Below are 27625 nucleotides of genomic sequence, written 5' to 3' on the forward strand. Positions count from 1 at the left end.
TTTTTTTTTTTTTTTTTTTTTGAGATGGAGTCTCGCTCTGTCGCCCAGGCTGTAGTGCAGTGGCACGATCTTGGCTCACTGCAACCTCCACCTCCCGGGTTCAAACAAATTATCCTGCCTCAGCCTCCAGAGTAGCTGGGACTATAGCCAGCACGCCCAGCTAATGTTCTTGTGTTTTTAGTAGAGATGGGGTTTCACCATGTTGGTCACATTGGTCTCAATCTCCTGACCTTGTGATCCACCTGCCTTGGCCTCCCAAAGTGCTGGGGTTACAGGCGTGAGCCACTACGCCCAGCTGAGACCTCTGACTTTCTAGTTTTGAATCTCATGAAGGATGCTAAGGCATTATTTCCTCATTGTCTGTAGTTATTTCTGCATGTGATACAGTAGCTGAGAGAAAAACAAATTAAGATGAGCTCTCAAAGTTTTCACTAGTTTTGTTTGCATAATGAACCTGGGGTAAATTATAAATGGGAGATTTACTTTTTAAATAGATTTTGGGGTTGCAAGTATAGTTTTGCTACAGTAATATATTGTGTAGTGATGAAATCTGAGCTTTTAGTGTAACCATCACTCGAATAGTAGCTTTTAGGTAATTTCTCATCCCTTGCCAGCCTCCTGCCTTCCCACATTTCTGAGTCTCCAATGTCTAGTATTCCATGCTCTATGTCCATGTGTACACATATTTTAGTTCCCACTTATAAATAAGAACATGTAGGCCCGGCACGGTGGCTCATGCCTGTGATCCCAGCTCTTTGGGAGACCGAGGCGGGTGGATCACAAGGTCGGGAGATCGAGACTATCCTGGCTAACACGGTGAAATCCTGTCTCTACTTAAAAAAAAAAAAAAAAAAGCACATGTAGTATTTTATGTTCTGTTTATGGGTTATTTCAATAAATACTTCAAGATAATAGCCTCTAGTTCTATCCATATTGCTGCAAAAGACATTATTTCATTCTTTTTTTAATGACTGAGTAGTATTCCAAGGTATATGTGTATATGCACACACTACAACTGTTGGTGGACCACGTGGGTTGATTTTAGGTTTTACTTATTATTTGAAGAGTATAGAATTTTCCCCTTTAAGGACTGTGAAGAATTTTAAAGTGGCCATCTTGAGCTTGAGGTAATATGTAAAAGAAAAGAGGAATTATGCAATAGTTTTTTAATATTTCAAGTGATTTTCAAGATCCATTACTTCCACGAGAAATTACTAATTTTGGGTAACTAACTCAAGAACACAAACTTTTGAATTAATAACCTTTTAAAAAAATAATTTCAACTTTTATTTTAGATTCGGGGTACATGTGCAGGTTTGTTACATGGGTATATTGTGTAATGCCGAAGTTTGGAGTATGATTGAATCTATCACCTGGGAAGTGAGCATTGTACCCAACAGAGTTTTCCAACCTCTTCCCCCCACTCTACCTCCCATCCCAGTAGTCCCTAGTGTCTGTTGTTGCCACTTTTATGTCCATGAGTACCCAGTTTTTAGCTCCCACTTATTAGGGAGAACATTCATTATTTGGTTTTTTGTTCTGCATTAATTTGCTTAGGATAGTGGCCTCTAGCTGCATTCATGTTGCTGCAAAAGACATGATTTTGTTCTTTTTTATGGCTCCGTAGTGAATGAATAACTTTAAAGTGTTCCATTATTCCAAAATTAGTAAAGAATAAAGTGCAATATAAGAGGGCTTTTTTAAAAAAAAATCCTGAAAGGAGATTCTGAATATTATATTCTTAGACATAGATAAAATTATGTTATATTGGAGAATTTTTGATGTGGTTTAAGAGTTTGAGGCAAATGCACCTGGTTTGAATGCTCTTTCCTGGGTCTCTTGGGTTGAGTTATAAATTCTGTAACTACTTTTCTCTTCTGTGGAGTGGGGATAATAATAGTACCTTCTTCCCAGGGTGGTGGTGAGGGTTAGAAAATAGATAATGACAAATATACTCACACATTTTTCAAAATGACATAGATTGCAAACAATCTAGTTAGCTGTTAATAGGGAAATAGTTGAATAAGTTATGGTTTAGCTGCACAATGGTGTATACAATGCAGTACTTTATGTATAGTACTTTATGTATCGGTAATGGGAACTGTGAGATAGATTAAATGAAAAAAACTGAGGGTTAGAAGAGTGTGTTGTGCCATCATTTGTGTGAAAAGAAGGTGGAAGACATATATACATATTTATTTGTATAGGCTTATACTATCTCAGGAAAGATGCATAAGAAACTGTTACCTTTAGTTACTAGTGGGGAGGGGAATCCGGTACTTGAGGTACAGGAGTAGGAGGGAGACTTTCCTGTGTGTCTTTGAATTTGAACTATGTGAAAGTATTAGCTATTCAAGAAATTACATTTAAGTAATTTAAAATATCAAAAGAAAAATCAGATGTGGTATAAAAAGTTAGATAATGCATGTAAAGGATGTATTTATTTTATTTTTAAAATAAATGACAGCTGCTGTTAACCTGTTATCTCAGGAAGGGGTTGCATAAGGCATAGATGATAGGCCAACTGAACACAGTAGGTTGCAAATTAGATATCAGAAACTTGAATCTCTGTCCTTGCTATGTCTTAATCTTGTTTGGCTTTTTGAGAAGTATAGAGAAAGGAGAGTATTGTCATTAGTTCTTAAAAATGTGTGCAATATTCCCAGATTGAGTGCTTCTGAGCACAGATACAGTTACGGAATTTTGGAGCTAGAAAGGGCTTTGTAGATCATCTCTCATTTTAGAGGTGAGGAAACTGATGCTGCAAGAGGTTATTTCTTGAGGGGAACTCTGAAAAAAAGCAAGAGGTTATGTGACTGCTCAGGGTCACCCCACTGCGGAGTGGCAAAATCAGAATCTATACTGGGCCTCTGGCTGCCTGTCTCGTTTTCTTCCCACTGTGCCATTTGCATAGTAGGCTTACAAAGAATAACTATTATTTCCCCATTTTTTTTTCTCCTACACCTTTTACAGCCATTCATTCTACTATTCATCTGTTGAAGATGGGCAGCCCTCCACCACACAAAGAAGCCCGCCAACGTCGGAAAGAACTCCGGAAGAAGCAGCTGGCTGAACAAGAGGAACTGGAGCGACAAATGAAGGAGCTCCAGGTCGCCAATGAAAGCAAGCAGCAGGAGCTGGAGGCTGTGCGGAAGGTGGGAATGGGCGCTGGGCTGGGAGAGGGCCTTTCATTCCCCTGCAGAAGCCATTGTGCCTTGCTTAGGGGCATTGGTTCTACCAAGACGAATGTAGTGCAGTTTTAGGGAGATACTTGTGGTGAACTGTTCTCAAAAGTGTTTCCAGACCATCAACTGAGACACACTGGTTTTCCTAGCCCTGAAACTATGTTGATCTCGGCAGCAAAAACATTTCGTTGGCTAGGAAGGAATATTTTTAATAATAATGAGGACAGTTGAATTTTGTCAGAAGAAGATGGGAAATTTCATTCCCTTGAGGATGTCAAGGCTGTTTTTAGTGACCTGGGCAAGGTGTGTTGCTTTTTAGTTTTCTCCTTAGCTCCCATCTTTACTCATGAGTACCTTGGAAGATGCTTAACTGTTAGTTTTACATACTATTTGGAATTAAGATACAGTCTGGGTCAGCTTTTCCTTCCATCTCAAGGCTAGGAGGTCAAGTACCATACGCTGTATGAGATAGTTGATGTTCACTGGGGACAGTTCCTCGGTGATGTCATGATCCCAGGGGTGGTAGTGACATCCCAGTATATGGGTATGGTCTTTATTTGAGACACTTTTGTGCTGAGTCTCTCTGTCTTGAATCAGTGAGCACCTGCTAACCACAAGCTCAAGGACTCTTTCGTGCACATCTGTGCAAAAACTTTGCCCTGGGATATGGGGGCGCTCATAATCTATGACTCCACATTCCTAGTGGGGTTCTCCCTTGGTAACCCATAGAAATGCCATATTATGTGCTGAACTTCCTCTGAGTAGGGTAGACTCATGAAGATTTTAAAGAATGCTTTTATAATCTTAGGAGTTGCGTGGGCATATGTATAATCTTAGAAACAGTTATTACTATCACACACTTAACTTTGTAAAAGCAGCTCCTTGTTTCTGACTGCCTCCCGCCCCCGAAACACTCTTGCATCTTGCCTCTTTCTGTTGCAATACATTTTCTGTAAAAATTCCCTTTAAAGGTTACGCTGAGCACCTGCAGTATGTGATTGCTGCTGCTTCCTTCCACTGTGCACACATCAAAAGTGGGTGTTACGAGGGAATGGCGGGGAGCTAGAACTTGGTGTCCTTTTTTAGAATTTTAAAATTATAAAGTAGCTCGTACCTGCAGAGGAGAATATGAAATATGTATATACAAATAATCATACAGTGAATACCCATGAAAATACTACCCAGGTTAAGATAGATTATTGCCAGTACAGGTTGAGTATCCCTTATCTGAAATGCTTATGACCCGAAGTGTTTCAGATTTGGGATGTTTTTGGATTTTGGAATGTTTACTTTATGTACCGTATTTACCAGTTGAGATCCTCTTGCCTCAGCCTCCCAAATCCAAAAGTCTGAAATTTGAAATGCTTCAGCAAGCATTTCCTTTGAGCATTATGTCAGAGCTCAAAAAGTTTCGGATTTTGGAGGATTTTATATTCTTTATTCAGATCTTTCCCTCATCCCTAACCCCTGGAAACCACTGATCAATTCTCTGTGCCTGTATTTTTGCCTTTTCCAAATTGTCATATAAATGGAATCATACAGAATGTACATTTTAAGACTGGATTCTTTGACTTAGCGTTGTACATTTGAGATTCATATGTCGATGCCCTTTTTAACTTTTAAACTCTGCCATCCAGGAGCATGTAGTGTTCTGCTCTGTATAATGTGAAGAAGGCATGCCTGGTGTTAGCAAGCTGTAGACCTATGTAGACAGCTTTCCCACTACCTAGGTTTATAGAATTATTTAGATGACTGATTTAGGATTCTTGGATAAGTGCTGAAAAATTCTTATAGATAGCTTAATAATCTTTGATTTTTTTGTCAACTAACACAGTTCTTCAATTTTTTCATGGAGACATTCTTAGAAAAACATAGCTTAGATGAATATTTAATTAAATTTATTTATTTTGAGACAGGTTCTCACTCTGTTGTTCAGGCTGGAGTGCAGTGGTGCAATGGTTGCTTACTCCCCTGCTCAAGAGATCTTCTTGCCTCAATATCCCAAGTAGCTGGGACTACAGGCTAATTTTTTGTATTTTTAATAGAGATGGAGTTTTGCCATGTTGCCCAAGCCAGTGTCAAACTCCTGGGTTCAAGTGATCCACCCACCTCAGCCTCCCAAAGTGCTGGGATTACAGGAATGAGGCACCATGCCCAGCTGAATCTTTTAATCATCTGGAATTAGGTTATGTATCTGTGGGTTTCTTAAAATTTGACAGGCCTCATTTTAATTAGAAGAAGGAATAAGAAATCATGGTAGTTTTTATAAATTAATAGATTTATTTAAAGAGTTTACTTAAATTTTTATTTCTAGTTTTGTTTCTTTTAAAAAATCATTTGGGTAGGTTCAAAATACAAAAATATAAAAAGGCAGCTGTGAAAGATTTCCTCCCCCTCCCCCACTTATGAATTTCCACCCCTTGCCCAAGATAAGGAAATATGAATATACATTCTTATTTTCCCATTTTTTAAACACACAAAAGTATATACCAGTATTACTGTTCTGCCTCTAATTTATTTTTTAGACCTTTCCATATCAGTATAAAGAGAGTTTCCTCATTCTTTTTTATGGCTGTAGAGTATTCTGTTATACAACAGTGTCATTACTTAATCATTCCCTGTTAGTGAACATTTGGGTTGTTTTAATCTTTTTTTTTTTTTTTTTTTTTTGAGACGGAGTCTCGCTCTGTCACCCAGGCTGGAGTGCAGTGGCGGGATCTCAGCTCACTGCAAGCTCCGCCTCCCGGGTTCACGCCATTCTCCTGCCTCAGCCTCCCAGTAGCTGGGACTACAGGCGCCCGCCACCTCGCCCGGCTAGTTTTTTTGTATTTTTTAGTAGAGACGGGGTTTCACCGTGTTAGCCAGGATGGTCTCGATCTCCTGACCTCGTGATCCGCCCGTCTCGGCCTCCCAAAGTGCTGGGATTACAGGCTTGAGCCACCGCGCCCGGCCTGTTTTAATCTTTTAATAGGTAATGCTGTAGGGAATTATCCTGTACCCGTCTCATTGTATATATGTTCATACATGTTCTGGTATCTCTGGGGAATGAATTCTCGAAGTGGGAATGCTGGGTCAAAGTGTATAATTATGAAATCCAGGCTGATGGACCAGCCACCATCTTGAGTGTTGCTATTCACTGTGCTGGAAGAAAAAGTGTTCTAGGGTTTGGCAGTGCAGTGCTCCAGCCCAGAAATGTCACACTATACTTCTATTTATAATATTTTGGTCAGAACTAGTCAGAACTTTCTGATGAGAAGTCAGCCATCAAGCTTGCAGGAGTTCCCTTGTGTGTGGTAAATCATTTTTCTTTTTCTGCTTTTAAGATTATTTTTTGGTCTTTGTCTTTCAACAGTTTTACTGTGGTGTATGTGGGTATAGATCTCTTTGTGTTTATCCTCTTTAGAGTGTATTTTTTTTTTTTTTTTACGGAGTCTCGCTCTGTCACCCAGGCTGGAGTGCAGTGGCGGGATCTCAGCTCACTGCAAGCTCCGCCTCCCGGGTTCACGCTATTCTCCTGCCTCAGCCTCCGGAGTAGCTGGGACTACAGGCGCCGCCACCTCGCCTGGCTAGTTTTTTGTATTTTTAGTGGAGACGGGGTTTCACCGGGTTAGCCAGGATGGTCTCGATCTCCTGACCTCGTGATCCGCCTGTCTCGGCCTCCCAAAGTGCTGGGATTACAGGCTTGAGCCACCGCGCCCGGCCTAGAGTGTATTGAACTTGAATATGTAGATCAATGTTTTGCCTTAAGCTGGATAAGTTTTCAGCCACAAATATTTTTTCTGCCTCTTCTGATACTTCCATTATGCAAATGTTGGTAAACATAATGGTGTCCCACATTTCTCTAAGGCTGTGTTCATTTTTCTTCTTCTTTTTTTTTCTTTCTGTTTTCTAGTTGCATAACTTATATAGATCTATCTTTAGTAGATTTTTCTTGTAGCCCAAATATACTGTTCAGTCCCTCTCGTGAATTTTTCATTGCAGTTATGGGACTTTTTACTTCCAGAATTTCCATTTGGTTCTTTCTGTGATTTATATCTCTTTATTATTCTCTATTTGATGGGATATTATCATTCCTTCCATTACTTCTGTAAGTATGTTTTCCTTTAATTATTTGAGCATACAATATTTATAACTGCTTTGAAGTCTTCATGTGCTAAATCCACCATCTGGGCCTCTTCATAGGCAGTTTCCATTGCCTGCTTTTTCCCCTGTATGTGGGCCGTACTTTCCTCTTTCTTTGCATGTCTCATAATTTATTGTAGAAAAGTAGACATTTTAGATAATGTGTGGTAGCAACTCTGGATTTTGATTCTACCCTTCTCCCCAAGGGCCTGTTGTGGTTTGTTCCTTTATTTGTTTAGTGACTTGGCTGAACTATTTCAGTGAAGTTTGTTTTCCTCACAGTGTGAAGCTTCTGACTATTGCTCCTCAGAGGCGTAGGCTTGGACAGGGGCACAGTCACCCTGTGAAGACCCTGATTTTTGCAGGGTACTCTTTGAGTGTCTTTCTCTGATCTCTCATTTAAGCTTTCCACCTCTGTTGGTACCACACCAACAGCTGTTAGAGTTCACTAATTTTGTTCTGTTGTTCTCCACAATGCCCTGAAACCTGAATTGCCTCACAGTCTGAGATCATATAAATTCAGGCCTACATGTAGTCTTTAAGGTCAGTCTTTGAGACTTGTTCCTGCTACATGAGAACTCTTCTTGGCTGTCTCTTTCTCTGGTTCTGTCAGACATTTGGCTAGTCTGGCAAGAGCAGTGGCTCACACCTGTTAATTGCTTTGGGAGGACAGGGTAGGAGGATCACTTGAGGCCAGGAATTTGAGACCAGCCTGGGCAACATAGCGAGACCTCATATCAGTCAACCAACCAACCAACCAACAACACTCTTAGCTGGTCTGTGGGTTAGCGTGTTGTTCTCATGGAGCCACTGGCCTCCTCTTAATTCTCAGCCACTCTTGCCTGGAATAAAGTTTCTGCAACATGCAGCTGGGGACAAAGGGAAATTCTGGCAATCAGCCTGCCCCTCTCAGGAAGGTATCATAGCCCTAGACTTGAGCTGAGGGGAGGAGAACCCTTGTTTGGGGTTCCATCTGCCAGGAGAAGAGCTTCCTTCTCACTGACACTGTGGAGGAGGGGAGGGAGTGCATCATATGCCACAGACCCTCACTGTTCTTACTGAGAGTTAGATTTTCTTAGATAAATGTTCTCCATTTTAGAATGTCCTTAGCATAATTTCTAGAGACTTTTAAAGGTTTTGTTTTTTTAACAATAATTTTCACCAGTTATGGTTGTTTTACTGGGGAAAGGGTCTGTGGAGTTCCTCATGCCACCCTTCTAGAAATTGGTTCTGGTAAAAGTTATAAGGAATAATGTATAAGATGACGAAACTGTACAGAAAGAACTCAAGAAACAGCTCTCGAATCTCACGAATGTGGCCGGGCATGGTGGCTTACACCTGTAATCCCAGCACTTTGGGAGGCTGAGGCGGGCAGATCATGAGGTCAAGAGATCGAGACCACCCTGGCCAACATGATGAAACCTCGTCTCTACTAAAAATACAAAAATTAGCTGGACGTGGTGGTGGTGTGCACCTGTAGTCCCTGCTACTCGGGAGGCTGAGGCAGGAGAATCACTTGAACCTGGGAGGCGGAGGTTGCAGTGAGCTGAGATCGTGCCACTGCACTCCAGCCTGGCGACAGAGCAAGACTCAGTCTCAAAAAATAAATAAATGAATAAAAATCTCATGAGTGCAATTGCAAGTGAGTTTAATTCAATGACTATACTAAAACTTTCTTTGCAAAATGTTGTTCAGGCTTATAAATAGTCTTTCATTTACCTAATTTATTTTATATGTTGACTCAGCAGATTGTTAGACTGGAATTCTAATGGAGCTAAAAGTTTTTATTATCTTTATTGAATGTTAAGAATGTTTGGCTTTTCTGGTACTTAAGTGTGACTGTCTCTCTCTCTCTAATGTACTTCTGCTCTAACATCTGCTTTTCTGTGGATGGGTTTTTGATTGGCTAGAAACTGGAGGAAGCAGCATCTCGTGCAGCAGAAGAGGAAAAGAAACGCCTTCAGACTCAAGTGGAACTTCAGGCCAGGTTCAGCACAGAGCTGGAAAGAGAGAAGCTTGTGAGTGTCATGTGGCTGGAGAAAGCAGCTGCAGTAGCTCAGCTTGGGTCCGTGGGAACGGGGAAGGGCTGGAGGCTTACAGTGAGGCATGTCATCAGCTTGGCTTTGCTACTGACCTGGAATGGGCTGTAGGGGAAGTTGCATGTTTGTTCATTCATTCATTATCTGTTTATTGAGCACCTTCTATGTGCCAGGCACTGTGCCAAAGATGTAATGGCAAAAGACATAAACCTTGTTTTCAAGACTCCTAAGTGGAAATTTATGGAGCCAGGCATGGTGGCCCACTCCTGTAATCCCAGTACTTTGGGAGGCCAAGGCATGAGGATTACTTGAGCCCAGGAGTTCAAGACCAGCTTGGGCAATATCTACAAAAAAAAAAAAAAAGAATTAGCTAGGCCTGTTGGTAAATGCCTGTAGTTCCAGCTACTCAGGAGGCTGAGGTGGGAGGATTGCTTGAGCCCAGGAGTTCGAGGCTACTGTGAGCTGTGATTGTGTCACTGCACTCTGCACTCCAGCCTGGGTGACAGAGCAAGGCCCTGTCTCCAAAAAAAAAAAAATAAAAATAAAAGAAAGAAATTTGTGGAATGATGTGATAAATGCTTGGTTAGGGTGACTATATTTCCTAGTTTGCCTGGGAGAGTCCCTGCCATTCTGGTATAATTATTAATAACATTCCTTTTCATTCTCAAAATAGTTCTGATTTGGAAAATAAATAGTTATGGAAAAAGTAAACATAGGTTCCATGGCATTTCTCCTCTGTAATAAGCAAGGATGGCAGGGGTGAGATCCTGAAATTGTGAGAACATCTAGATTCTGATTTGTTGCTCTTGGCAGCTCTGGTTCATCCTAGAGGCTTCCATCTTCAAGAGACGCAAGATCCAGGTTGTCTTAGGTAGTTACCTGGTTAGCTAGAACACAGGTCTTCTTACATTGAGTGATACTCTGTCAGAGAGTGCTGAGTCCAGTGCCTAAATAGATGCATGCAACATTTCCTCTAGTCACTCTTTGTTATTTAGAGTTGAAAGAGATGTGTTTGTGGTTTCAGAGAAAAGAGGAAGGCAGATGTGACGTAGAGAAACAGCCGGAAGGTCTGGTGTTGTTTCCTCTCTGGTCCTTCTTATTGAGCACTGGCTTTCTCTTCTTTAAGTACAGGATGATCACATGCTCTCTCATGACTCTTATGAGGACAGAGTGAGCTAATGCAAGTGAAAATATTTTATCAACTGCAGAGAAGTAGGCTAATGTGTTCGTTATATTTAGGATGTTCTTGTAATTTTTAAGGCAGGGATTCAAAACTCTGTAATCCAGAAGGGAAAAACCATTAACTTACACAGACTAACTGAAATGCTTGAGTTCCCCTAGGGCTGGAGGTGCCCCAGGGAGTGGAGGCTGCCAGAGAAGTGCCAGAGGAATCCCATGCTTTCCTTCTTTAGTGTAACACTCTACTGTTCTGACTGGGAAAAGGTTCGTTCCTTTTAGAGAAGACTCTATTGGTAAAAAGATTGTGACTTTAAGACAGAAAGGAATTTAGAGAGAAATTATACAGGGAAACATTTTTTTCTTGACTTGACTCTTAAAATGTGGAGTGGAAGGGATGGAAAATACAGCAGGGCAGAACATAATTTAGGTTATAATTTGCTCTTCCTATACTCTTTCATTATTGCAATTGGGTGTGGTGCCCTCATCTCCTCCATCTTCAGTCCTTCAAGGATTGAAGGACAGGGTCCTGCCACCCTGATGGGCTGAGGCTGCAGCTGTAGGCAACCCCTCAGGTGGAGGGGAGGCTTTCCCTGAAAAAGAAGTCAACCTGCACTTAAACAAGACCCTTTTATACCAACAGATCAGACAGCAGATGGAAGAACAGGTTGCCCAAAAGTCCTCTGAACTGGAACAGTATTTACAGCGAGTACGGGAGCTGGAAGACATGTACCTAAAGCTGCAGGAGGCTCTCGAAGATGAGAGACAGGCCCGGCAAGATGAAGAGACGGTGCGGAAGCTTCAGGCCAGGTGCTAGATTGGTTTGCAGACTACCTTTGTGTACTTTGCCTGGGCTAATACAGTTTCTTGGAATGACTAACACTCTGGTGGAGAGGGAGAAGTATCTCTGCTCTGGCTGTGACTGAGCTCGAGGTGCTGTCCAGATTAGAGAGACCATGGAGACTCGACTGGCTGAGGTGTTTCTTTTCATTCTGGGGCTCTGGGAAACCCTTGCTTCTGGGGCTAAATAAGGGCCTATTTTGGAGCAGTCTGGTAGGTATGTCTGATGTGATACCCTTAGTCATATTCGAGAAAATCCACAAACCCAGAATTAGCTCTGATGAGAGCTTGGCATCTTCAATATGTTCCAGACCAGAGAGGGCCGTTGATATGCAGGCAGGGGCCTGTTCAGGCCGAAGTTGCTGTCAGGTTTTGGGGAATAAGAAGGAAATATGCAGTTTCTATTTGGTCATTCAGGATTGGTAACATTCCTTCAGTAATTACTACTTGAAATCCTAATTTTAAAAGTATTTGAAACCTAGATTTTTTTTTTCCCCTTAGAATTTTATTTATGATAGTCATGTTCTCAGATGAAAATTCTCAATTTGGGGTCTTCATAGCAGCAGGGAGGATAAAATAAAATGAAGACTCCCAAAGGGAAAAATTGAGCATATCCTCTGCCAGTTTCTACTTTGCTGCCCCATTTACATTCTTTAAGATGTCTGGGATGGGAGACAACACAATTCCATGGCTGCCATTTTACATGTAGAGCAGCAAAAGATGTTTCATTAGTTTTCAGATAGGAAGAGAAAGAAGAAAAAACTCCAGCTAATTATTTTGCACACTCTGATTTAAGCAATAGCAAAATGGTTTCAACCTTTTGAATCCAGATGTAACTTCTACATACAGCTCTGATCTAATATGCTGAAAGTACTGCATACAAATTTAACTTTTTCTTGATGTGCAAAGGGCATTTTATGAATGTAATTATTTTATTATTCCAAATTATTATTTACTACAGTAGCAGCACATGGTCCAGTCTTTAATCTCTGACCCCCTGTTTTGGGGAGCAGTTATAAGATGAGCTGGGGTAGATTTTCCATGGCTGCCATTTTACATGTAGAGCAGCAAAAGATGTTTCATTAGTCTTCAGATAGGAAGAGAAAGAAGAAGCCATCTTTAGTTGTTTGTTTTGCCAAAAGTGACTTCAAAAATAAATAAATTGTTTTGGAAATTTAGATTTTACATCTAATTTTTTTAAGGAAAAGTTATTTTCTAAATAGAAAATTAAGCATGTAGCGCCCCACAGGTACAAACTTACTGCACTGTGAGGTTAACCAGGTTCTTGGAACTCCCTTCCAGTGCCACTGGGCAGTGATTTTAGCAGAAGATTCACTCTATGGGAATGTTTGAGTGCTGCGTGACGTCCGGAGTGATGTTCTACATGACACTCAACATTTTTGGAGCCTCCTCATAATTTGAGCTGTGTTGAGAGTTTATAGATTGTTTTTGTGCAGAGAATTCACAGGTAAAATATGCTATATGTATTACTGCAGTTTTGTGGGAAATATATTATGACACAGCAGAGACTAGATCACAGAGGGAACTGCATAACTCTAGAAATACTAGTCTTTGTTATTTAGTGTTTATAGGATGAGTGATATTTTTGAATAAGGGATAATTTTGGATCATTGAAGCCAGTGGTTTTTTAACCATTGTTATATATCAGAATCACCTGATGAAGCTTCTGAAAAATACGCATGTAGGGCCTCACTCTGGATTTATTGAATCAAAGTATGTGTGGATAGGAGCCAGACACAAGTGTTGTTATTTAAAAAGCTCTGGCTAGGCCAGGTGTGGTGGCTCACACCTATAATCCCAGCACTTTGGGAGGCCAAGGCAGGAGGATCACTTGAACCCAGGAGTTTATGACCAGCCTGGGCAACATGGTGAAACCTCATCTTATTTTTATTTATTTATTTTTTTTAAAAAGGCTACTTGGGAGGCTGAGGCAGGAGGATCACTTGAGTCCAGGAGGTTGAGGCTATAGTGAGCTGCATTTGCACCACTGTACTACAGCCTGGGGGACAGAATGAGACCCTGTCAAAAAAAAAAAAAAAAAAAACAACGACGACAAAGAACTCCAGCTAATTATTTTGCACACTCTGATTTAAGCAATAGCAAAATGGTTTCAACCTTTTGAATCCAGATGTAACTTCTACATACAACTCTGATCTAATATGCTGAAAGTACTGCACACAAATTTAACTTTTTCTTGATGTGCAAAGGGCATTTTATGAATGTAATTATTTTATTATTCCAAACTATTTTTTTCTCTTAGTTTTTGGAACCTGAAATGGACAAATTTGCCCCCCCACCCCCCTTTTTTTTTTCTGAGATGGGGTCTTGCTCTGTTACCAGGCTGGAGTGCAGTTGCGTGATCTTGGCTCACTGCAGCCTCTGCCTCCTGGGTTCAAGCGACTCTCCTGCCTCAGCCTCCTGAGTAGCTGGGACTACAGGTGTGCACCACCACACCTGGCTAATTTTTGTATTTTTAGTAGAGATGGGGTTTCGCCATGTTGGCCAGGATGGATTCGATCTCCTGACCTCATTATCCGCCTGCCTCGGTCTCCCAAAGTGCTGGGATTACAGGCGTGAGCCACCGCACCCGGCCTAGTGGTCATTTTCAAGTGAAGTGTGTTCCTCTTTCCTGAAGTCACTGAAGGCTGTGCGTGATTCAGAGAGACTTTCTGTCAGATTGGCATGGAGGGTTTGTTCTTTGCTCCTCAGGATAGGCCTTTCTGGATAGAAAAAACAAGGGAAGTCATTCTGGAGTTGGGTTGGAAAACCAGCACTAATGAAATGAACATAATCTTACGCCAAGGGCCTGTGTAAAAGCCTGCTCAGTTAACTCTTCTCACTCCTTTCTTAAAGCAACAGCTAATCATTTGTGGAATATTTGTAATCTCATTATTCTTCTAATGGATAGTTCTTTCTCTGTCAGTGTCTTAAGTTTACCCAGAGAAACTTTTTATAGTCAATTGTTTAAATAAAAGACAAGAACTTTAGCTTGAAACATCTAGGTCTTGTAATTTTAAAATTATGATTGAAGTTTTTTTTTAACTTTTAATTTTTGTGGGTACATAGTAGGTGTTTATATTTGTGGGGGTACATGAGATATTTTGATACAGGCATACAATGTATAATAATCGCATCAGGGTAAATGGGGTATCCATCATCTCAAGCTTTTATCCTTAGTTTTACAAACAGTCCATTATACTCTTTTAGTTAGTTTAAATGTACAATTAAATTATGATTGACTGTAGTCACTCTTTGTGCTATGACGTTTATTTTTTTATGTGTAATCCTGAAGGTGACGTAGCCTCTTCTGAATGAGAACTCAAAAAGAAAACTGTTCATTTAAAATTTAGAAAACTTAAGTTACTGGCCGGACACCATGACTCACACTGTAATCTCAGCACTTTGGGAGGCTGAGACAGGTGGATCCCTTGAGGCTCGGAGTTTGAGACCAGCCTGGCCAACATGGTGAAACCCTGTCTCTACTAAAAATACAAAAATTAGCTGGGCATGGTGGTGCATGCCTATAATCCCAGCTACTCGGGAGGCTGAGGCATGAGAATCACTTGAACCCAGGTGGTAGAGGTTGCATTAAGCTGAGATTGTACCACTGCACTCCAGTCTGTCTCAAAAAAGAAAAAAATGAAAAAGAAAAAAATAAGAAAAATCAAGTTATTGGAAAGTTCTTGAAGCTGAACCATAATCTGTCCTATTATAACTCTTACCCACTTTGGATCTGTAACACCCAGGAGTGTACCTTAGTCATGTCTGTATTCCCATTACCCACTTTGGATCTGTAACACCCAGGAGTATACCTTAGTCATGTCTGTATTCCCAGCAACTTGTACCTAGCACACAGTAAGTACCCAAGGAATATTTTTTGAATGAATGAATGGATCCAAGCTCTACCCAATGGGGCCACATGAAACAACAGTCCCTCTTCCATTTGATATTATACTTTTCATATATTTGAAGGTTAAAGACTGGGCTCTGGAGTGAGGCCACGGTTTGATTCCTAGCTCTGGTACTTTTAGCTGTGTAACTTGAGAGAATTACCAACTTTATACAGTTGTTGTGAAGATGAAATGAGATGATGCATGCAGGGTGTTTTAGAGTAATGCCTAGCATTTGGGAGTCACTCAGAGTGTGTTGCTTTCTGTTCCTTTATCTCATTTGCAGACAGTGAAGATATATAATGTGTAGAATGTAAAAATAAGCATTCAAAAAAAGGTGTTGACAGGCTAGAATGATGGTTTTAGACCAAGAAGATAATTTAACATATCAAAAGAACAACAGGATCCAGGAGACTCGGCTTTATAGAAATTCATTTGAAAAGTTCTACAGTTTCATATCCCTGAAATGTGGTTGTCAAAACTCTATACACTCTTAGGCAGCCTTAATGAATGTGAAGTATCCAGAGCAAATGAGATAATTGTCCCTCTATAATGTGAGCTATTATCTACCAGTCCTTGCTGTGTGGTAGGCATGTAAATACCTTATGTGCATTATCACATTTAATACATTAATAAACCTTTGATGGTAGGTGTAGTTTCTATTCCTTTTTTTGCTCCTCATTTTTGATAAATGAGGAAGCTGATACACAGAAAAAGAGTGAGGCACTAAAGTTTAGTCAGGAGTCTTGTTTGCAGACCACAGAAACCACCTTGTATTAGCTAAAGCAATAAAACAATTTGTTGTAAGTTTCTTTTTTTTCAATGTGATTTGGATTTATTGATGCTTCGAAAGTTTCTTAAATAATTTGCCAGTTCCACAGAAAGGCAGGTGACCAGGCCTTGAACACAGGCAGGAACCACAGGGGGATGAGCAGCCTCAACTACAGCCCAAGCCAGGCCATGGGAAGAGTCCAGTGAGGATGCCACTGGCGCCCATGTTGGTACCAGGCATCAGCAGTGCCGTCGCGCCTACTGTCACTCAACACTGGATGTTACTGCCACCAGCAAGATGAATTCTCTACTGGCTCTGCTTCTTTGTGCCAGTTGCTTCAGAGTCAAAAGTTCCAGAAGGAGCATCTACTTAGCTAGGCCCAGCTTGTGCCTCCACCATACCCTAGCTGCCGAGGGGTGGGAGGGCAGGTGTCTGGCCTGTGAATTTGAATTTCCAGGTGCTTAGGCTGCCCGGCCTCTGAACTCCTTCATGTGTCTGGAAATGTCCATTACCCCTCCATACTTTTACTACTAGAATGAAAAAACAGACCCATCCAGTATTGTTCATTCTCACATCCCCAGTGCCTAGAAAAGCATGTAGAAGGCACAAAAAATACACATCACCCGAGTGAATAAACTCTGCACTGGTCAGAGCACATCTGTAGGGTTGTGTTCTACTGTGTACATCAAACTCCAAGAGACATCTGAGGAGATCTCAGTGTCTCCAAAGAAGGATACTGAGTCTGGAAGCTGGAGTTAAGGCTGGAGGTGGTCTTCTTAGAGAAGGATGTTCTCAGCAGGTAACAAAGCTGCCTTCCAGTTGCTGAAGGGCTATCACAGGGAAGAGGGAGTAGATACTTCCTTTGTGGAACTAGAGTAGTGGATGGGAGAGCTCATCTTAGTATAAGAAAAAAGGCCACTGAATCTTCGTGTCTCACTTGCATCATCTCTAAAATACGAGTAACAGCACCTAAATTTACTGTGAGGATTAATTGAGAAAATACACTTGCCTCTTAGGCCAGTTTCTGGCACACATTAAACTCTGGATAAATGTTATTTTTTATTTCACAAAAGGGTGAAACTGAGAGAGCTTAGAGCAGGACACATGGGCTGCTTTACTAGCTTTATGAATATGAACTTCTCTGGCTCCTGCTTTCCTCCTGGTGGAATGAGAGGCGGATTAGACGACCTCAAATATTCTCTTGTCTAAAATGCTTCCCTCATCTGCTGGGTCAGGGTGGTGACTTGGGCAGGATTTGATCTGGAGCTTTCCTCCACATTGTAGGTTGTTGGAGGAAGAGTCTTCCAAGAGGGCTGAACTAGAAAAGTGGCACTTGGAGCAGCAGCAGGCCATTCAGACAACTGAGGCGGAGAAGCAGGAGTTGGAGAATCAGCGTGTCCTGAAGGAACAGGCCCTGCAGGAGGCCATGGAGCAGCTGGAGCAGCTTGAGTTAGAACGGAAACAAGCACTTGAGCAGTATGAGGTGATGAGACTTGGCCCCGCAAACTTCTGTATTTAAATTTTTGAAAAACATTTCTCAATAATAGAATTATTTATTTAGCTGCCAATATGAAGCTGTAGTAAGAATCTTGCTTAGCTATAAGAAAGAAGAAAGAGGGAGTTTTTACAGGAGATAAGATGTATTATACATCCGTCAGAGACAGAAACTGTACAGTAATTTGAACAGGGAAAGTTTAATATAAAACATTATTAACTGTAACAGGGAATTACCTACTGTGTTGTAAAGAAGGCTTTGAGAATGCAGGAACGGCAGACGTAGGGAGCAGCCACTGCCTGGAAGACTGAGGCAGAGCACCAGGGAGGAAACGGATCTGGAAGAGGATTCTTTGCTCCTTGCCCCGTAACCCCAGTGCTGTGATCCAGACCTCTGTGGAGAGGGTGCCTGGATGGCAGAAAAGTTTGTTGAGGTGCTGTGCCAGCAAAGCGCAGTGGGAGGCCACCTTTTGGGGCACTGGCAAAAGCTGCCCACAGGGAGGTACTACAAAAACTCACCGGTGGTGAGCACTTTGGGTGTTCTGAGTGCCACAGGAGCCACTGAGTGGAACCTAGAAGAAAAGTCCCTCCCTCATTGTGTCCCTGCAGCACCCTCTAGTGACAAAGCTTTATGCTGCCAGCTAGTTAGGGGGAATTATTTTAGTATCACCAGCAGGACGGTTCAGGGTGGATTTGGAGTGGAGAGGCAGTAAACTGTAACTGGCACACAGAGCCATACACCCATTGTAATTAGTGTGCAGATGGTAGAAGAATAGGCTTTGGTTCTGGCTCTACCATTTCCTGTTGTGTGACCCTAGGCAGGTTACTGACCTTCTCTGAACCCATTTTCACTCTGTACAATGGGGTAATAGTAATTCCCGCTTCTTAGAATGGGCTGTGAGAGGATTTAATGAGATAATTCACAAATATGTAGTAAGGGCCCAATAGTTGTGATTTGGTTCTTAAACTACCTGTGTGTCTGCATAGTCCAAAATCTACTTTTGTTTCAGGAAGTTAAAAAGAAGCTGGAGATGGCAGCTGATAAGACCAAGAGCTGGAAGGACAAAGTGGCCCATCATGAAGGATTAATTCGACTGATAGAACCAGGTAACAACAGACTCTATGAAGTAATCATATTTTTATTTTAATTTAATTAAATTAATTTATTTATTTATTTTGAGACAGAGTCTTGCTCTGTCGCCCAAGCTGGATGGAGTGCAGTGGTACGATCTCGGCTCACTGCAAGCTCGCCTCCTGGGTTCACACCATTCTCCTGCCTCGGCCTCCGGAATAGCTGGGACTACATGCGCCCGCCACCACACCCGGCTAATTTTTTGTATTTTTAGTAGAGACGGGGTTTCATCGTGTTAACCAGGATGGTCTCGATCTCCTGACCTCGTGATCTGCCTGCCTCAGACTCCCAAAGTGCTGGACTTACAGGCGTGAGCCACTGTGCCCAGCCCATATATTTATTTTTAAATTTATTTTTCTGTTTCACTTGTGTATTTGAATTGTACTAAAGAAACTTTTTTAGCCCAAATGTAAAAAGAAAACAAGCTGTTTAGGGTAAGTTTCTCTTGAAAACCTTATCCCCTAACAGGTAAGAGTGCCCAGTTAATCCCCTCGGTATACATCTTCTAATTGTTTTAGCTGGTATGACATTTATGGATGTTCCTCAAAGAAGAAATAAAGTAGGAAAGTTACTATTTTGTCTGTAGAAAAATGATGGGGTACCCTGAAGAATATAATACTTCCTATATTTAAAGCATGTTTGTCTCTTAGGTTCAAAGAACCCTCACCTGATCACTAACTGGGGACCTGCAGCTTTCACTGAGGCAGAACTTGAAGAGAGAGAGAAGAACTGGAAAGAGAAAAAGACCACAGAGTGACTGAGCTTGCTGGCAGTCACATCAGTTATGTAGATACTGCATGGCAGGGGAGCTTTACGCTAAAGACAAAAGAAATGGCTTTGGGGGCCGGGTGCGGTGGCTCACGCCTGTAATCCCAGCACTTTGGGAGGCCGAGGTGGGTGGATCACCTGAGGTCAGGAGTTCAAGACCAGCCTGGCCAACCTGGTGAAACCCCGTCTCTCCTAAAAATACAAAAAAAAAATCAGCTGGGCATGGTGGTGGGCACCTGTAATCCCAGCTACTTGGGAGGCTGAAGCAGGAGAATCACTTGAACCTGGGAGGCGGAGGTTGCAGTGAGCTGAGATCATGCCATTGTACTGCAGCCTGGGTGACAGAGTGAGACTCCATCTAAAAAAAAAAAAACAAAAAACAAAAAACGGCTTTGCTGCTTTTAACTGTTCTTCCTTCCATGCCTCTCCAAGTGGGTCAATATCCTAAGGAAGCCTTCTTATTTATCTTCCTGCAAACAAGGGCTACCTGAAAAGAAAAAAAAAAAAAAGTCAACATTGTCAAGCTGTTTATTTACTCTTTCTTTGAAAACATCACCTTCTGAAATTTGTCTTTTAGCTCTCTCAGATTCTTCCCCAAATGAGGCAGGGTTCAGACAGCACAGTCAGCTCTGCAGAGTTTGGAGGGGCTCACTGCCATTGGGTACTCAGAACCTCTGTGGACTGGATGTTAGCTCTTTCCTTTGGCAGCGTGTTTCCTTTGTTTCCTTCTCTGAGTATGTGCTGTTAAACTAGATTGGCCAGTTTGCTTTCCATTCCCTGACACTTGGCGTGGAATGCCTTTGACCATTGGTGCTCTGACAGAGAAGTCACGGAGTCACTGCCATTTCCTGGTTGCTCTTTTGGAATGTAATCCTGTTAGTAGAGGTTTTCTAGCTTCTGCTAAGATACTTCTTTCCCTAACCATCATACACTTGGCATGTTTCATTCCCATCTCCTTTCCCCTCACCTTAAAGGAGACTACCCCTTTGCCCCATATTGTCAACCTAATTTTCTCTCATACTCTCCCAATGAATGATGTGCTACCAGGTATATACCAGGCTGTGAGAGGATTATGCTGAGTAGTAGAAAGAAGCTAATTTGAAATGAAAATTGTTTGGATCATAAAGAAAGCAGATGAGATGCACATGGCCAACAGGAAGTTGACTGTATGTCTGCTAGTTAGATTCAAAACATCATAAAGATGAAAGCATGTCAATATATTAGCCTAGCCATAATGTTAGCCTTTGTTAGGTGGGCAGCTTTTCTGCCTTTTCCCTTCCTCTATAGTGACAACTGAGAAAATATCCAATAGAAATAAGTGTAACAGGCAAATTGGGATCATAGTTTATGTGCATCTGATTTGAAAGGAGTATTAAGGAAGGTTTTCTATCTATCTTTAGATTAAAAAGAACATTTATGAAATCAAGCCTTCTAACACTAGTTATAATTGAGAAGCGACAGTAACTCCATGGACAGCAATCAAGCTTAAAATTGTAAATAAATATGAGGATAATTCAGTTGTTACAAAAAAGGGCAGAATTCAGTAGAATAAAGTCCTTTTCTCTCGACAAGTATTAAATGAGGACAGAGAACCTCAGGTGTTCTTATGCTAGTGCTTGCTGAGTGCATACTAAGAAAGCAATTCCAAACAGATGTATACATCGAGAGAGCGTGGTATTAGAGGTTTCAGTGTATGTATTTATTTACATGAGAGGAAACTGGAATATAATCCCATAAGTTATCACCTTTTATGACTGGAAAATATTTGCCAGTGAAAAAATGGTCTGTAGGTATTTGTGTTAAGATTTTGGGCTGTTTAATAAAAATGTAACTTTATTTAATGATTTCTTATAGTTGCCTTTATAAAGTTTATTGTCTAAAATATTTTTGTATCATGTGCCTTTGAAATTTGCCAGCTGATTTGGGTGTTGGATTTCTGCCCAGACATTTATCAGTATTACCATTTTATTCAGTAGCTGGCAGGTGTATAGACCAATGAGACTTAGGTAAGGAATGGAACCTTTCCTGTGATTTGATTGCACATTACACCAGAAGACTCCAGTATCCGTCATTCCAGAATGAGTAAAAAGTATTTTACAAAGAACCTGTCACCTATGTGAAATCTATGGGATGGAAACAGTGTGGCCTTGGGAGTCAAATAGTCTCTGCATGATGGGGAGGGTCATGATGGAATATGTGAATTTCTACTTCTAGAAGTTGTGAAATAGGCCCCGCACTTTTGCAGAATGTCCTTCCTTAAACCTGGCTTATTCCACAACTGTAGCTGATAACATGACCTGGGGCTTAGCTGCTCTAGCCCTGGGTTCTTGAAGACCTCACTGCCTGGCCCCTGGTCATCCGCCTAAGGACTGCCTGCTTTCTGGTCACATGTGGACCTTGACATGACCAAGCAGTTATATATGTGGTTGCGCAAAAGCTTTCTGTTTAATGCGTAGTGTTATTACATCTTGGTTTTCAGTGGCACTATGTCTAGAAGGCAAAATCCTTTTAAACAGTGCTTTGGCTAAGATAGATACTTGTGAATCAAAGATGGCAAAGAAGTGAACTAAGTGTATCCCATTTGGAATTACATTTTGATACTAAGTGAATTCTTCCTAATATTTAAAATGGTTTCACGTCAAAGGGCCAACAGAACTCTTGGTTTTACTTTTGTAATTACTGTACAGAAAATTTCAGGAGTGTTTGATTGCTTGTCATCAGGTGTTTTCCTTAATAAGTAGGGATATGATCATTCACAGGAATTATACATGAAAAAAGTTTTTGAAATGTATTTTTGTGATGTGCTACGTTGAGAGGAGACCAAATATTTATGATTTTAAAACATTCGTATGAAACCATTGTACAATGTAATATGCTCAAGTTTCTCAATTTTTTGCTGATTTTTCTAAGATACATTAAAAATGTTTTGTATTTTTTTTTAAGTAAAATGGACCCAGTAAGAAAATTAAAAATACCAGAATATACATTTAACTGTCTGATTTAATAAAACAGTGGGGGTAAAGTTGGGTGTATCTGTATGTATTTTCATATAATGAGATGGACTTTGGTTTAGGGACACTTCCTGAAAACACTGGGTTTGGAGTTTAGAACCCAAGAAGTTAGCTATGGCCTCATCTTTGGTGTTTGAGTCACGAATGTGGGCAAGCCATGGCTGATGTGTCAGCTCACAAACGGGAACTTACAAAGATGATTTCTCATTCATTGTTGCTGTTACCTTCAAATTTTCTTACCTCTGTTTTCCTTAGTTTTCTTTTTATGCCTTTCAGTTTTTCTTTCACCAGAGTAAACCATGTGGCTTTTTGTTTGTTGTTGTGGTTTACATTGTTGCCAAGATAAAATGCCTATTGTGGACTGAGTGGGCCCACTCAGTCCAGCTTGAGTGCATATTGGAAAGCTGATCTTTCCCTCTTGGAGGGAGGGAGAGGACACTGGTTGGTGTGTTTAAAAACTGTTCTTTCTGAGGCGGGCAGATCACGAGGTGAGGAGATTGAGACCATCATGGCTAACACGGTGAAACCCTGTCTCTACTAAAAATATTACCGGCGCGGTGGCGGGCGCCTGTAGTCCCAGCCACTTGGGAGGCTGAGACAGGAGAATGGTGTTAACCCAGGAGGTGGAGCTTGCAGTGAGCTGAGATCGCGCCACCACACTCCAGCCTGGGCAACAGAGCGAGACTACATCTCAAAAATAAAAAAAACAAGCTCTTCTTTCTCTATCACAGTGGTTCTCAACTGGTGGTGATTTTGCCCTCCAGGGGACGTTTGGCAATGTCTGGAGACATTTTTGGTTGTCACAACTGGAGGGACTGTTGCTGGCATCGAGTAGGTAGAGGCCAGGGATGCTGCAAAACATCTCACAATGCCTAGGACAGCCCCCAGTAACAGAATTATCTGGACTAAAATGTCAGTAGTGGCAAGATTGAGAAAACCTGCTCCACAGAAAGGCAAGTTCTGTTATCCAGAACACTTGCCTTTCAGATGTCCTAGGAGTTGACTGACCTCTTCGGTGCAAATGAGGAGCACCTGGAAGGGAGAATGCCTGTTTCTCTGTGAGCTGGCAGAGGGCAGAGGGCAGGGACCTCTGACACACCCAGAGCCTCTGGAGGGGGTTGCTTTGGATATATTTTAAAGACTATGATGCAAGTTGCTGAAGCGTGAAGTGTAAAAGCTGCCATAACCCTGATTTCTTTCCAGGTGCTGAAACACAGGGTGAATCTGTCAGCACCCTTTAGCAGCTTGTGAGGAAGGAATGTTCACATTTGCCACTCAGGTGGTGAGGTGTCCTGCACAGTGCTTGTGCTTGTTCTAACTGGCCAAGCCTTAATTGCAACCTTCTGGGTAGTTCCAGCAAGGCACAGCTGCCCTAGTGGGGTGAGGATCAGGTGAATAAGGTCAAGACATAATGAAAACGTGGGAAGAGGCACTCCTCAGCTTTTACAGTGCAGAGGAGGTGCTCCAGATTTCTTAAAGGATCAGTCTTGGGAATAGTTTATGGAATCTCTATTTCTTTCCTCTCTTCCCCCCTCTACTCCTTTCTTTATATATTAGAGACTGTAATAATCACCTCCCTACTTCCTGCTTGGCAATATCCACTAAAGCTAAAAACAACAGCTACCGTCTGGCCCAACAGTTTCCACTCATTTCAGAGAAATGAGGCTGGTGTCCACCAAAAAACTTGTATAAGAAGATTCACAATAGTTTTATTACAATGGCCCCAAACCAGAGACACCCAAATACCCACCAGTAGAGAATAGACGAATTGTATATCCAGACAAAGGATACTACACCTAAACTAACATAAAATTAACATATTACAGAGAGATGCAACAACATGGCTGAATCTCATGGACATCATGTTGAGCAAACAAGCCAAACACAAAAGAGCACATACTATATGATTCCATATAAATTTCCAAGACACTGCTAATCGGTGGATTTAGAAGTGAGGGTGGGAGGCGGGTGACTGTAAACTGGGAAGGGACACTTGAACTTTCTGGGATGCTGTAAATGGTGGTTACATAGGAAAAAACAATCAACTTTACACCCAGGATTTGTTCAGTTTACTGTCTGTAACTGCAGTGCCTCTAGAATGCCTGAACTGGCTCACCTTTAAATTTTTTTTTTTTTTTTTTTTGAGATGGAGTCTCGCTCTGATGCTCAGGCTAGAGTGCAGTGGTTTGATCTCAGCTCACTGCAGCCTCTGCCTCCCAGGTTCAAGGGATTCTCCTGCCTCAGCCTCCCAAGTAGCTGGGATGACAGGCATGTGCCAGCACACCCGGCTCATTTTTGTATTTTTAGTAGACAGGTTTCACCATGTTGGCCAGGCTGGTCTCGGAACACCTGACCTCAATGATACACCTGCCTCGGCCTCCCAAAGTGCTGGGATTATAGGCTTGAGCCACTGCACCTGGACTCACGTTTCAATTTGCAGAGAAGGAACTAGAAGGGGACATGCGAAATCTGTACCGGACTTCTAGGATGCCATTCATTATACCACCCACCTCCTCTCAGGTCCTGATTACATTTTTATGTCAAACATTTAATTTCTCAGTTCCCCATCACCCAGCTGGTTGCCATGTGCCACCCTTACATGCAGAGGAGGGCCCTGACCCTTTCTAGTCCTGTGCTCAGCTTCCATTGAGGCTTCTGAGGCTACCGAGCCTTTGGCCCTGGGTAGTGGATACATCTGTGGTGGACACTAAATTCCAAGCGGGGCTACACTCAGCCGCCTTTTCCTGTTCCCACCACACAAACGCAGTCCATGGTCTCTTAGGGTTGTGCACCCACAGGAATGCAGGACTTTGTTTAAATCCCCCTCAACAGCAGTTCACAGGGGCCAGCTGAGGTCCAGCAGGACTTTAGGAGTGGGTAGAGGAAAACTCCGTCTAGCAAACCCCATTCTGTTCAGTCGCCAAGACCCGCAGCCCACTGCCCCTCCTCATCTGAAGTCCTCGTTTCCTGTTCCATTTCACCCTGCCTCTCCCCCTTCAGCAACACTTTCTGCTTGAACCAGCAACCCATGGGGGTTTCAGGGAGCAGCCTCCCTGCCCCACTTTCTGCATTTTCCCTCTGTTCGCAGGTTCCGTTTTCTTCCTGATGCATGGACCAGGACCATCCTGAGCAGCTCCCCTGGGAAGACTGTCCTCCCACAGGCTGGTTTCAGGGGATAGCCAGGGCTGCTGCACCTCCAAACTCATCGGTTTTCCACTCCCCTCAAAGTCCAGGCTGATAAGAGACCAGCGTCACTGTCCAACTCTGCCAAACATGTGTCTCCATTCCCATTTGGAGGGTGTGTCTGGAATCCTTGTTTACAAGGTGTAGAGGTGGAAGACTTCATCCCAGAGCCCCATGGCCTTGTACATCCGACTGCAGTTAGCTGGAAGATGGTTAAAGCAATGAATGGCTTTTTTTCTAAAGCTGTTGCCCTCCCAGCCTGGGCTACAAGCAGTCAGTGCTTGAATCTTCCTACCCCCACCCCAATCAGGCCTTTAGGGCACTAAGTTGGAAAGGAGCCTGGACGTCAGAGTCAAACAGGCCTGGGCTCTACTGTGGTTTTACCTTACTGTGTCATCTTGGGTGGGTTAGGATACTGTACAGGTGATGTGTCCTCACGGTGTCACACCTGAGGCACCTGGTGTTTTGTCTTCATGCATGTTCTTTAGAAAGTCACGTGGAATGGGGTTTTCCATCTGGCCTGGGCCAGGCCACTTAATGGGCATGTTGCTGGTGGGCTGGCCAGTTCTGAGAAGATCTGGCAGGTGACTGCGGTAGGTCAGCCATTCAAGGCTACTACTGGAGAGTTTGGGAAATACCTCAGGTGCTCTATGCATGTCCACAGGCAGGTCTGTAACTTTTGAGGTGTCCGGCAAAGGCAGGTATCTGGCAAATCTGTGAATGGATGAGTGAACAGATGAGGTCCTAGGTGAGAGCGACAGCCCAGCAACACACTTCCCCAGTCACACCTGCTCTTTGGAAGGTTCCAGTGAGGCTGTGGAGAGGACCCAAGAGCCTGTGACTGCCACCTCCCAGTAGACCCCAAGGACCTCCAGCCTCTGCTCTCCCCTCAAGGGTCCTGTCACTCCGTTGGTGGCCATTAACTGTGGGGGCCAGAGCTGTTCTCCACTCTACCTCCCAGGGCCTGTATCAGCCGATGACGGTTCCTACGGCTTGTAATGTTCCTGCTGATCTGCCTCACTCACTACCCGTCACTTCTGATGAACTTTCCCAAAAGCAGCCCAGAACTCCTTAAGGGCAGGGGCAGCCTGTTGTGGTAGTTCCAGTACCCTGTACCAAGCAGGTTCTTAGTAAATGCTGGCTTTTGAGTGGCCCCTTTCTGAAATAAATTCCTTGTTCTCAAATATATCCTGGATCTGGTCCCCTTGGGTCCAATCAGAGCTTGAACCAGACAGCAGTGACTGACCACCTCAACTCTCAAGAGTTTCTGGTTTATTTGGAGGCTCTACCCCACGTTACCCTAATAAGGCTGGGAACTCTTGCCTTTCTTTTATCTTAAAGGAAGTTAATCCCAGCATATGTGAAAGATGGACCATCCACCCCAATGCCTCAAGTCCTGGGCTTCATTTCTCCATTTCTCCCCGGGGGCCCTGGGAGTCTACATGCAAACAGAGATACTAGAAAGTTAACTTCCGGAAATCCCCTTGATAGGCCAGTTCGTCCCCCCCTCTCTCTCCATGTGATTTTTTTTTTTTTTCAAAAAATAACTTTTGTAGTTTTTTTTTTCCTTATCACCAATACATACCCAATGTGGAAAATTGAGAAAAAGCAGGTATGTAAAAAGAATAAAATGCTTCGCTATAATCTCACTCTGCAGACAACCGACAATGGCAAAAACCGCAATTAATTTTGCACCAACCTAGTGCTAGGATTTCAGTACACAGCCTTCCAGGCCTACATTTACCTTTGTTTGAAACAGGAACACGCGGTTTAACCGCGCAACCTGCGTCCGCGCCCCCTTAAGGCTAATCCCACCATCCTGACCCTTCTTGGGAGGTCCTGAAATGACCCCGGTTCCAGGTATAAGGGTAACGAAATGCACACGTTTTCGAGGGAAGGAGGGGAGGAAACGACCTGGTGGCGCAGGTCTGCGCGGCCAAGGGGGTTCGCTGGGCTGGTGGAGGGGCGTGGCGTGGCCTAGGGGGTCCCTGG

The 27625-nt window shown here is 42.5% G+C and overlaps 1 protein-coding gene across 2 annotated transcripts in view; it reads left to right on the forward strand.

The window, feature by feature from the left end:
* Positions 1-22425, forward strand: part of SWAP70 (SWAP switching B-cell complex 70kDa subunit) — an 85232-nt gene extending 62807 nt beyond the window's left edge. For both annotated transcript variants that reach the window (XM_011947616.1, XM_011947617.1), the window contains 6 exons: positions 2974-3155; positions 9218-9325; positions 11166-11332; positions 17330-17528; positions 18550-18646; positions 19322-22425. In XM_011947616.1, the coding sequence (XP_011803006.1) occupies positions 2974-3155; positions 9218-9325; positions 11166-11332; positions 17330-17528; positions 18550-18646; positions 19322-19428 (860 nt within the window). In that variant the 3' untranslated portion in view covers positions 19429-22425. The remainder of the gene's footprint in view (positions 1-2973; positions 3156-9217; positions 9326-11165; positions 11333-17329; positions 17529-18549; positions 18647-19321) is intronic.
* Positions 22426-27625: the final 5200 nt, after the last annotated feature.

Source organism: Colobus angolensis, unplaced genomic scaffold (assembly GCF_000951035.1).
Source record: "Colobus angolensis palliatus isolate OR3802 unplaced genomic scaffold, Cang.pa_1.0 Scaffold269, whole genome shotgun sequence".
Classification (NCBI taxonomy): domain Eukaryota; kingdom Metazoa; phylum Chordata; class Mammalia; order Primates; family Cercopithecidae; genus Colobus; species Colobus angolensis.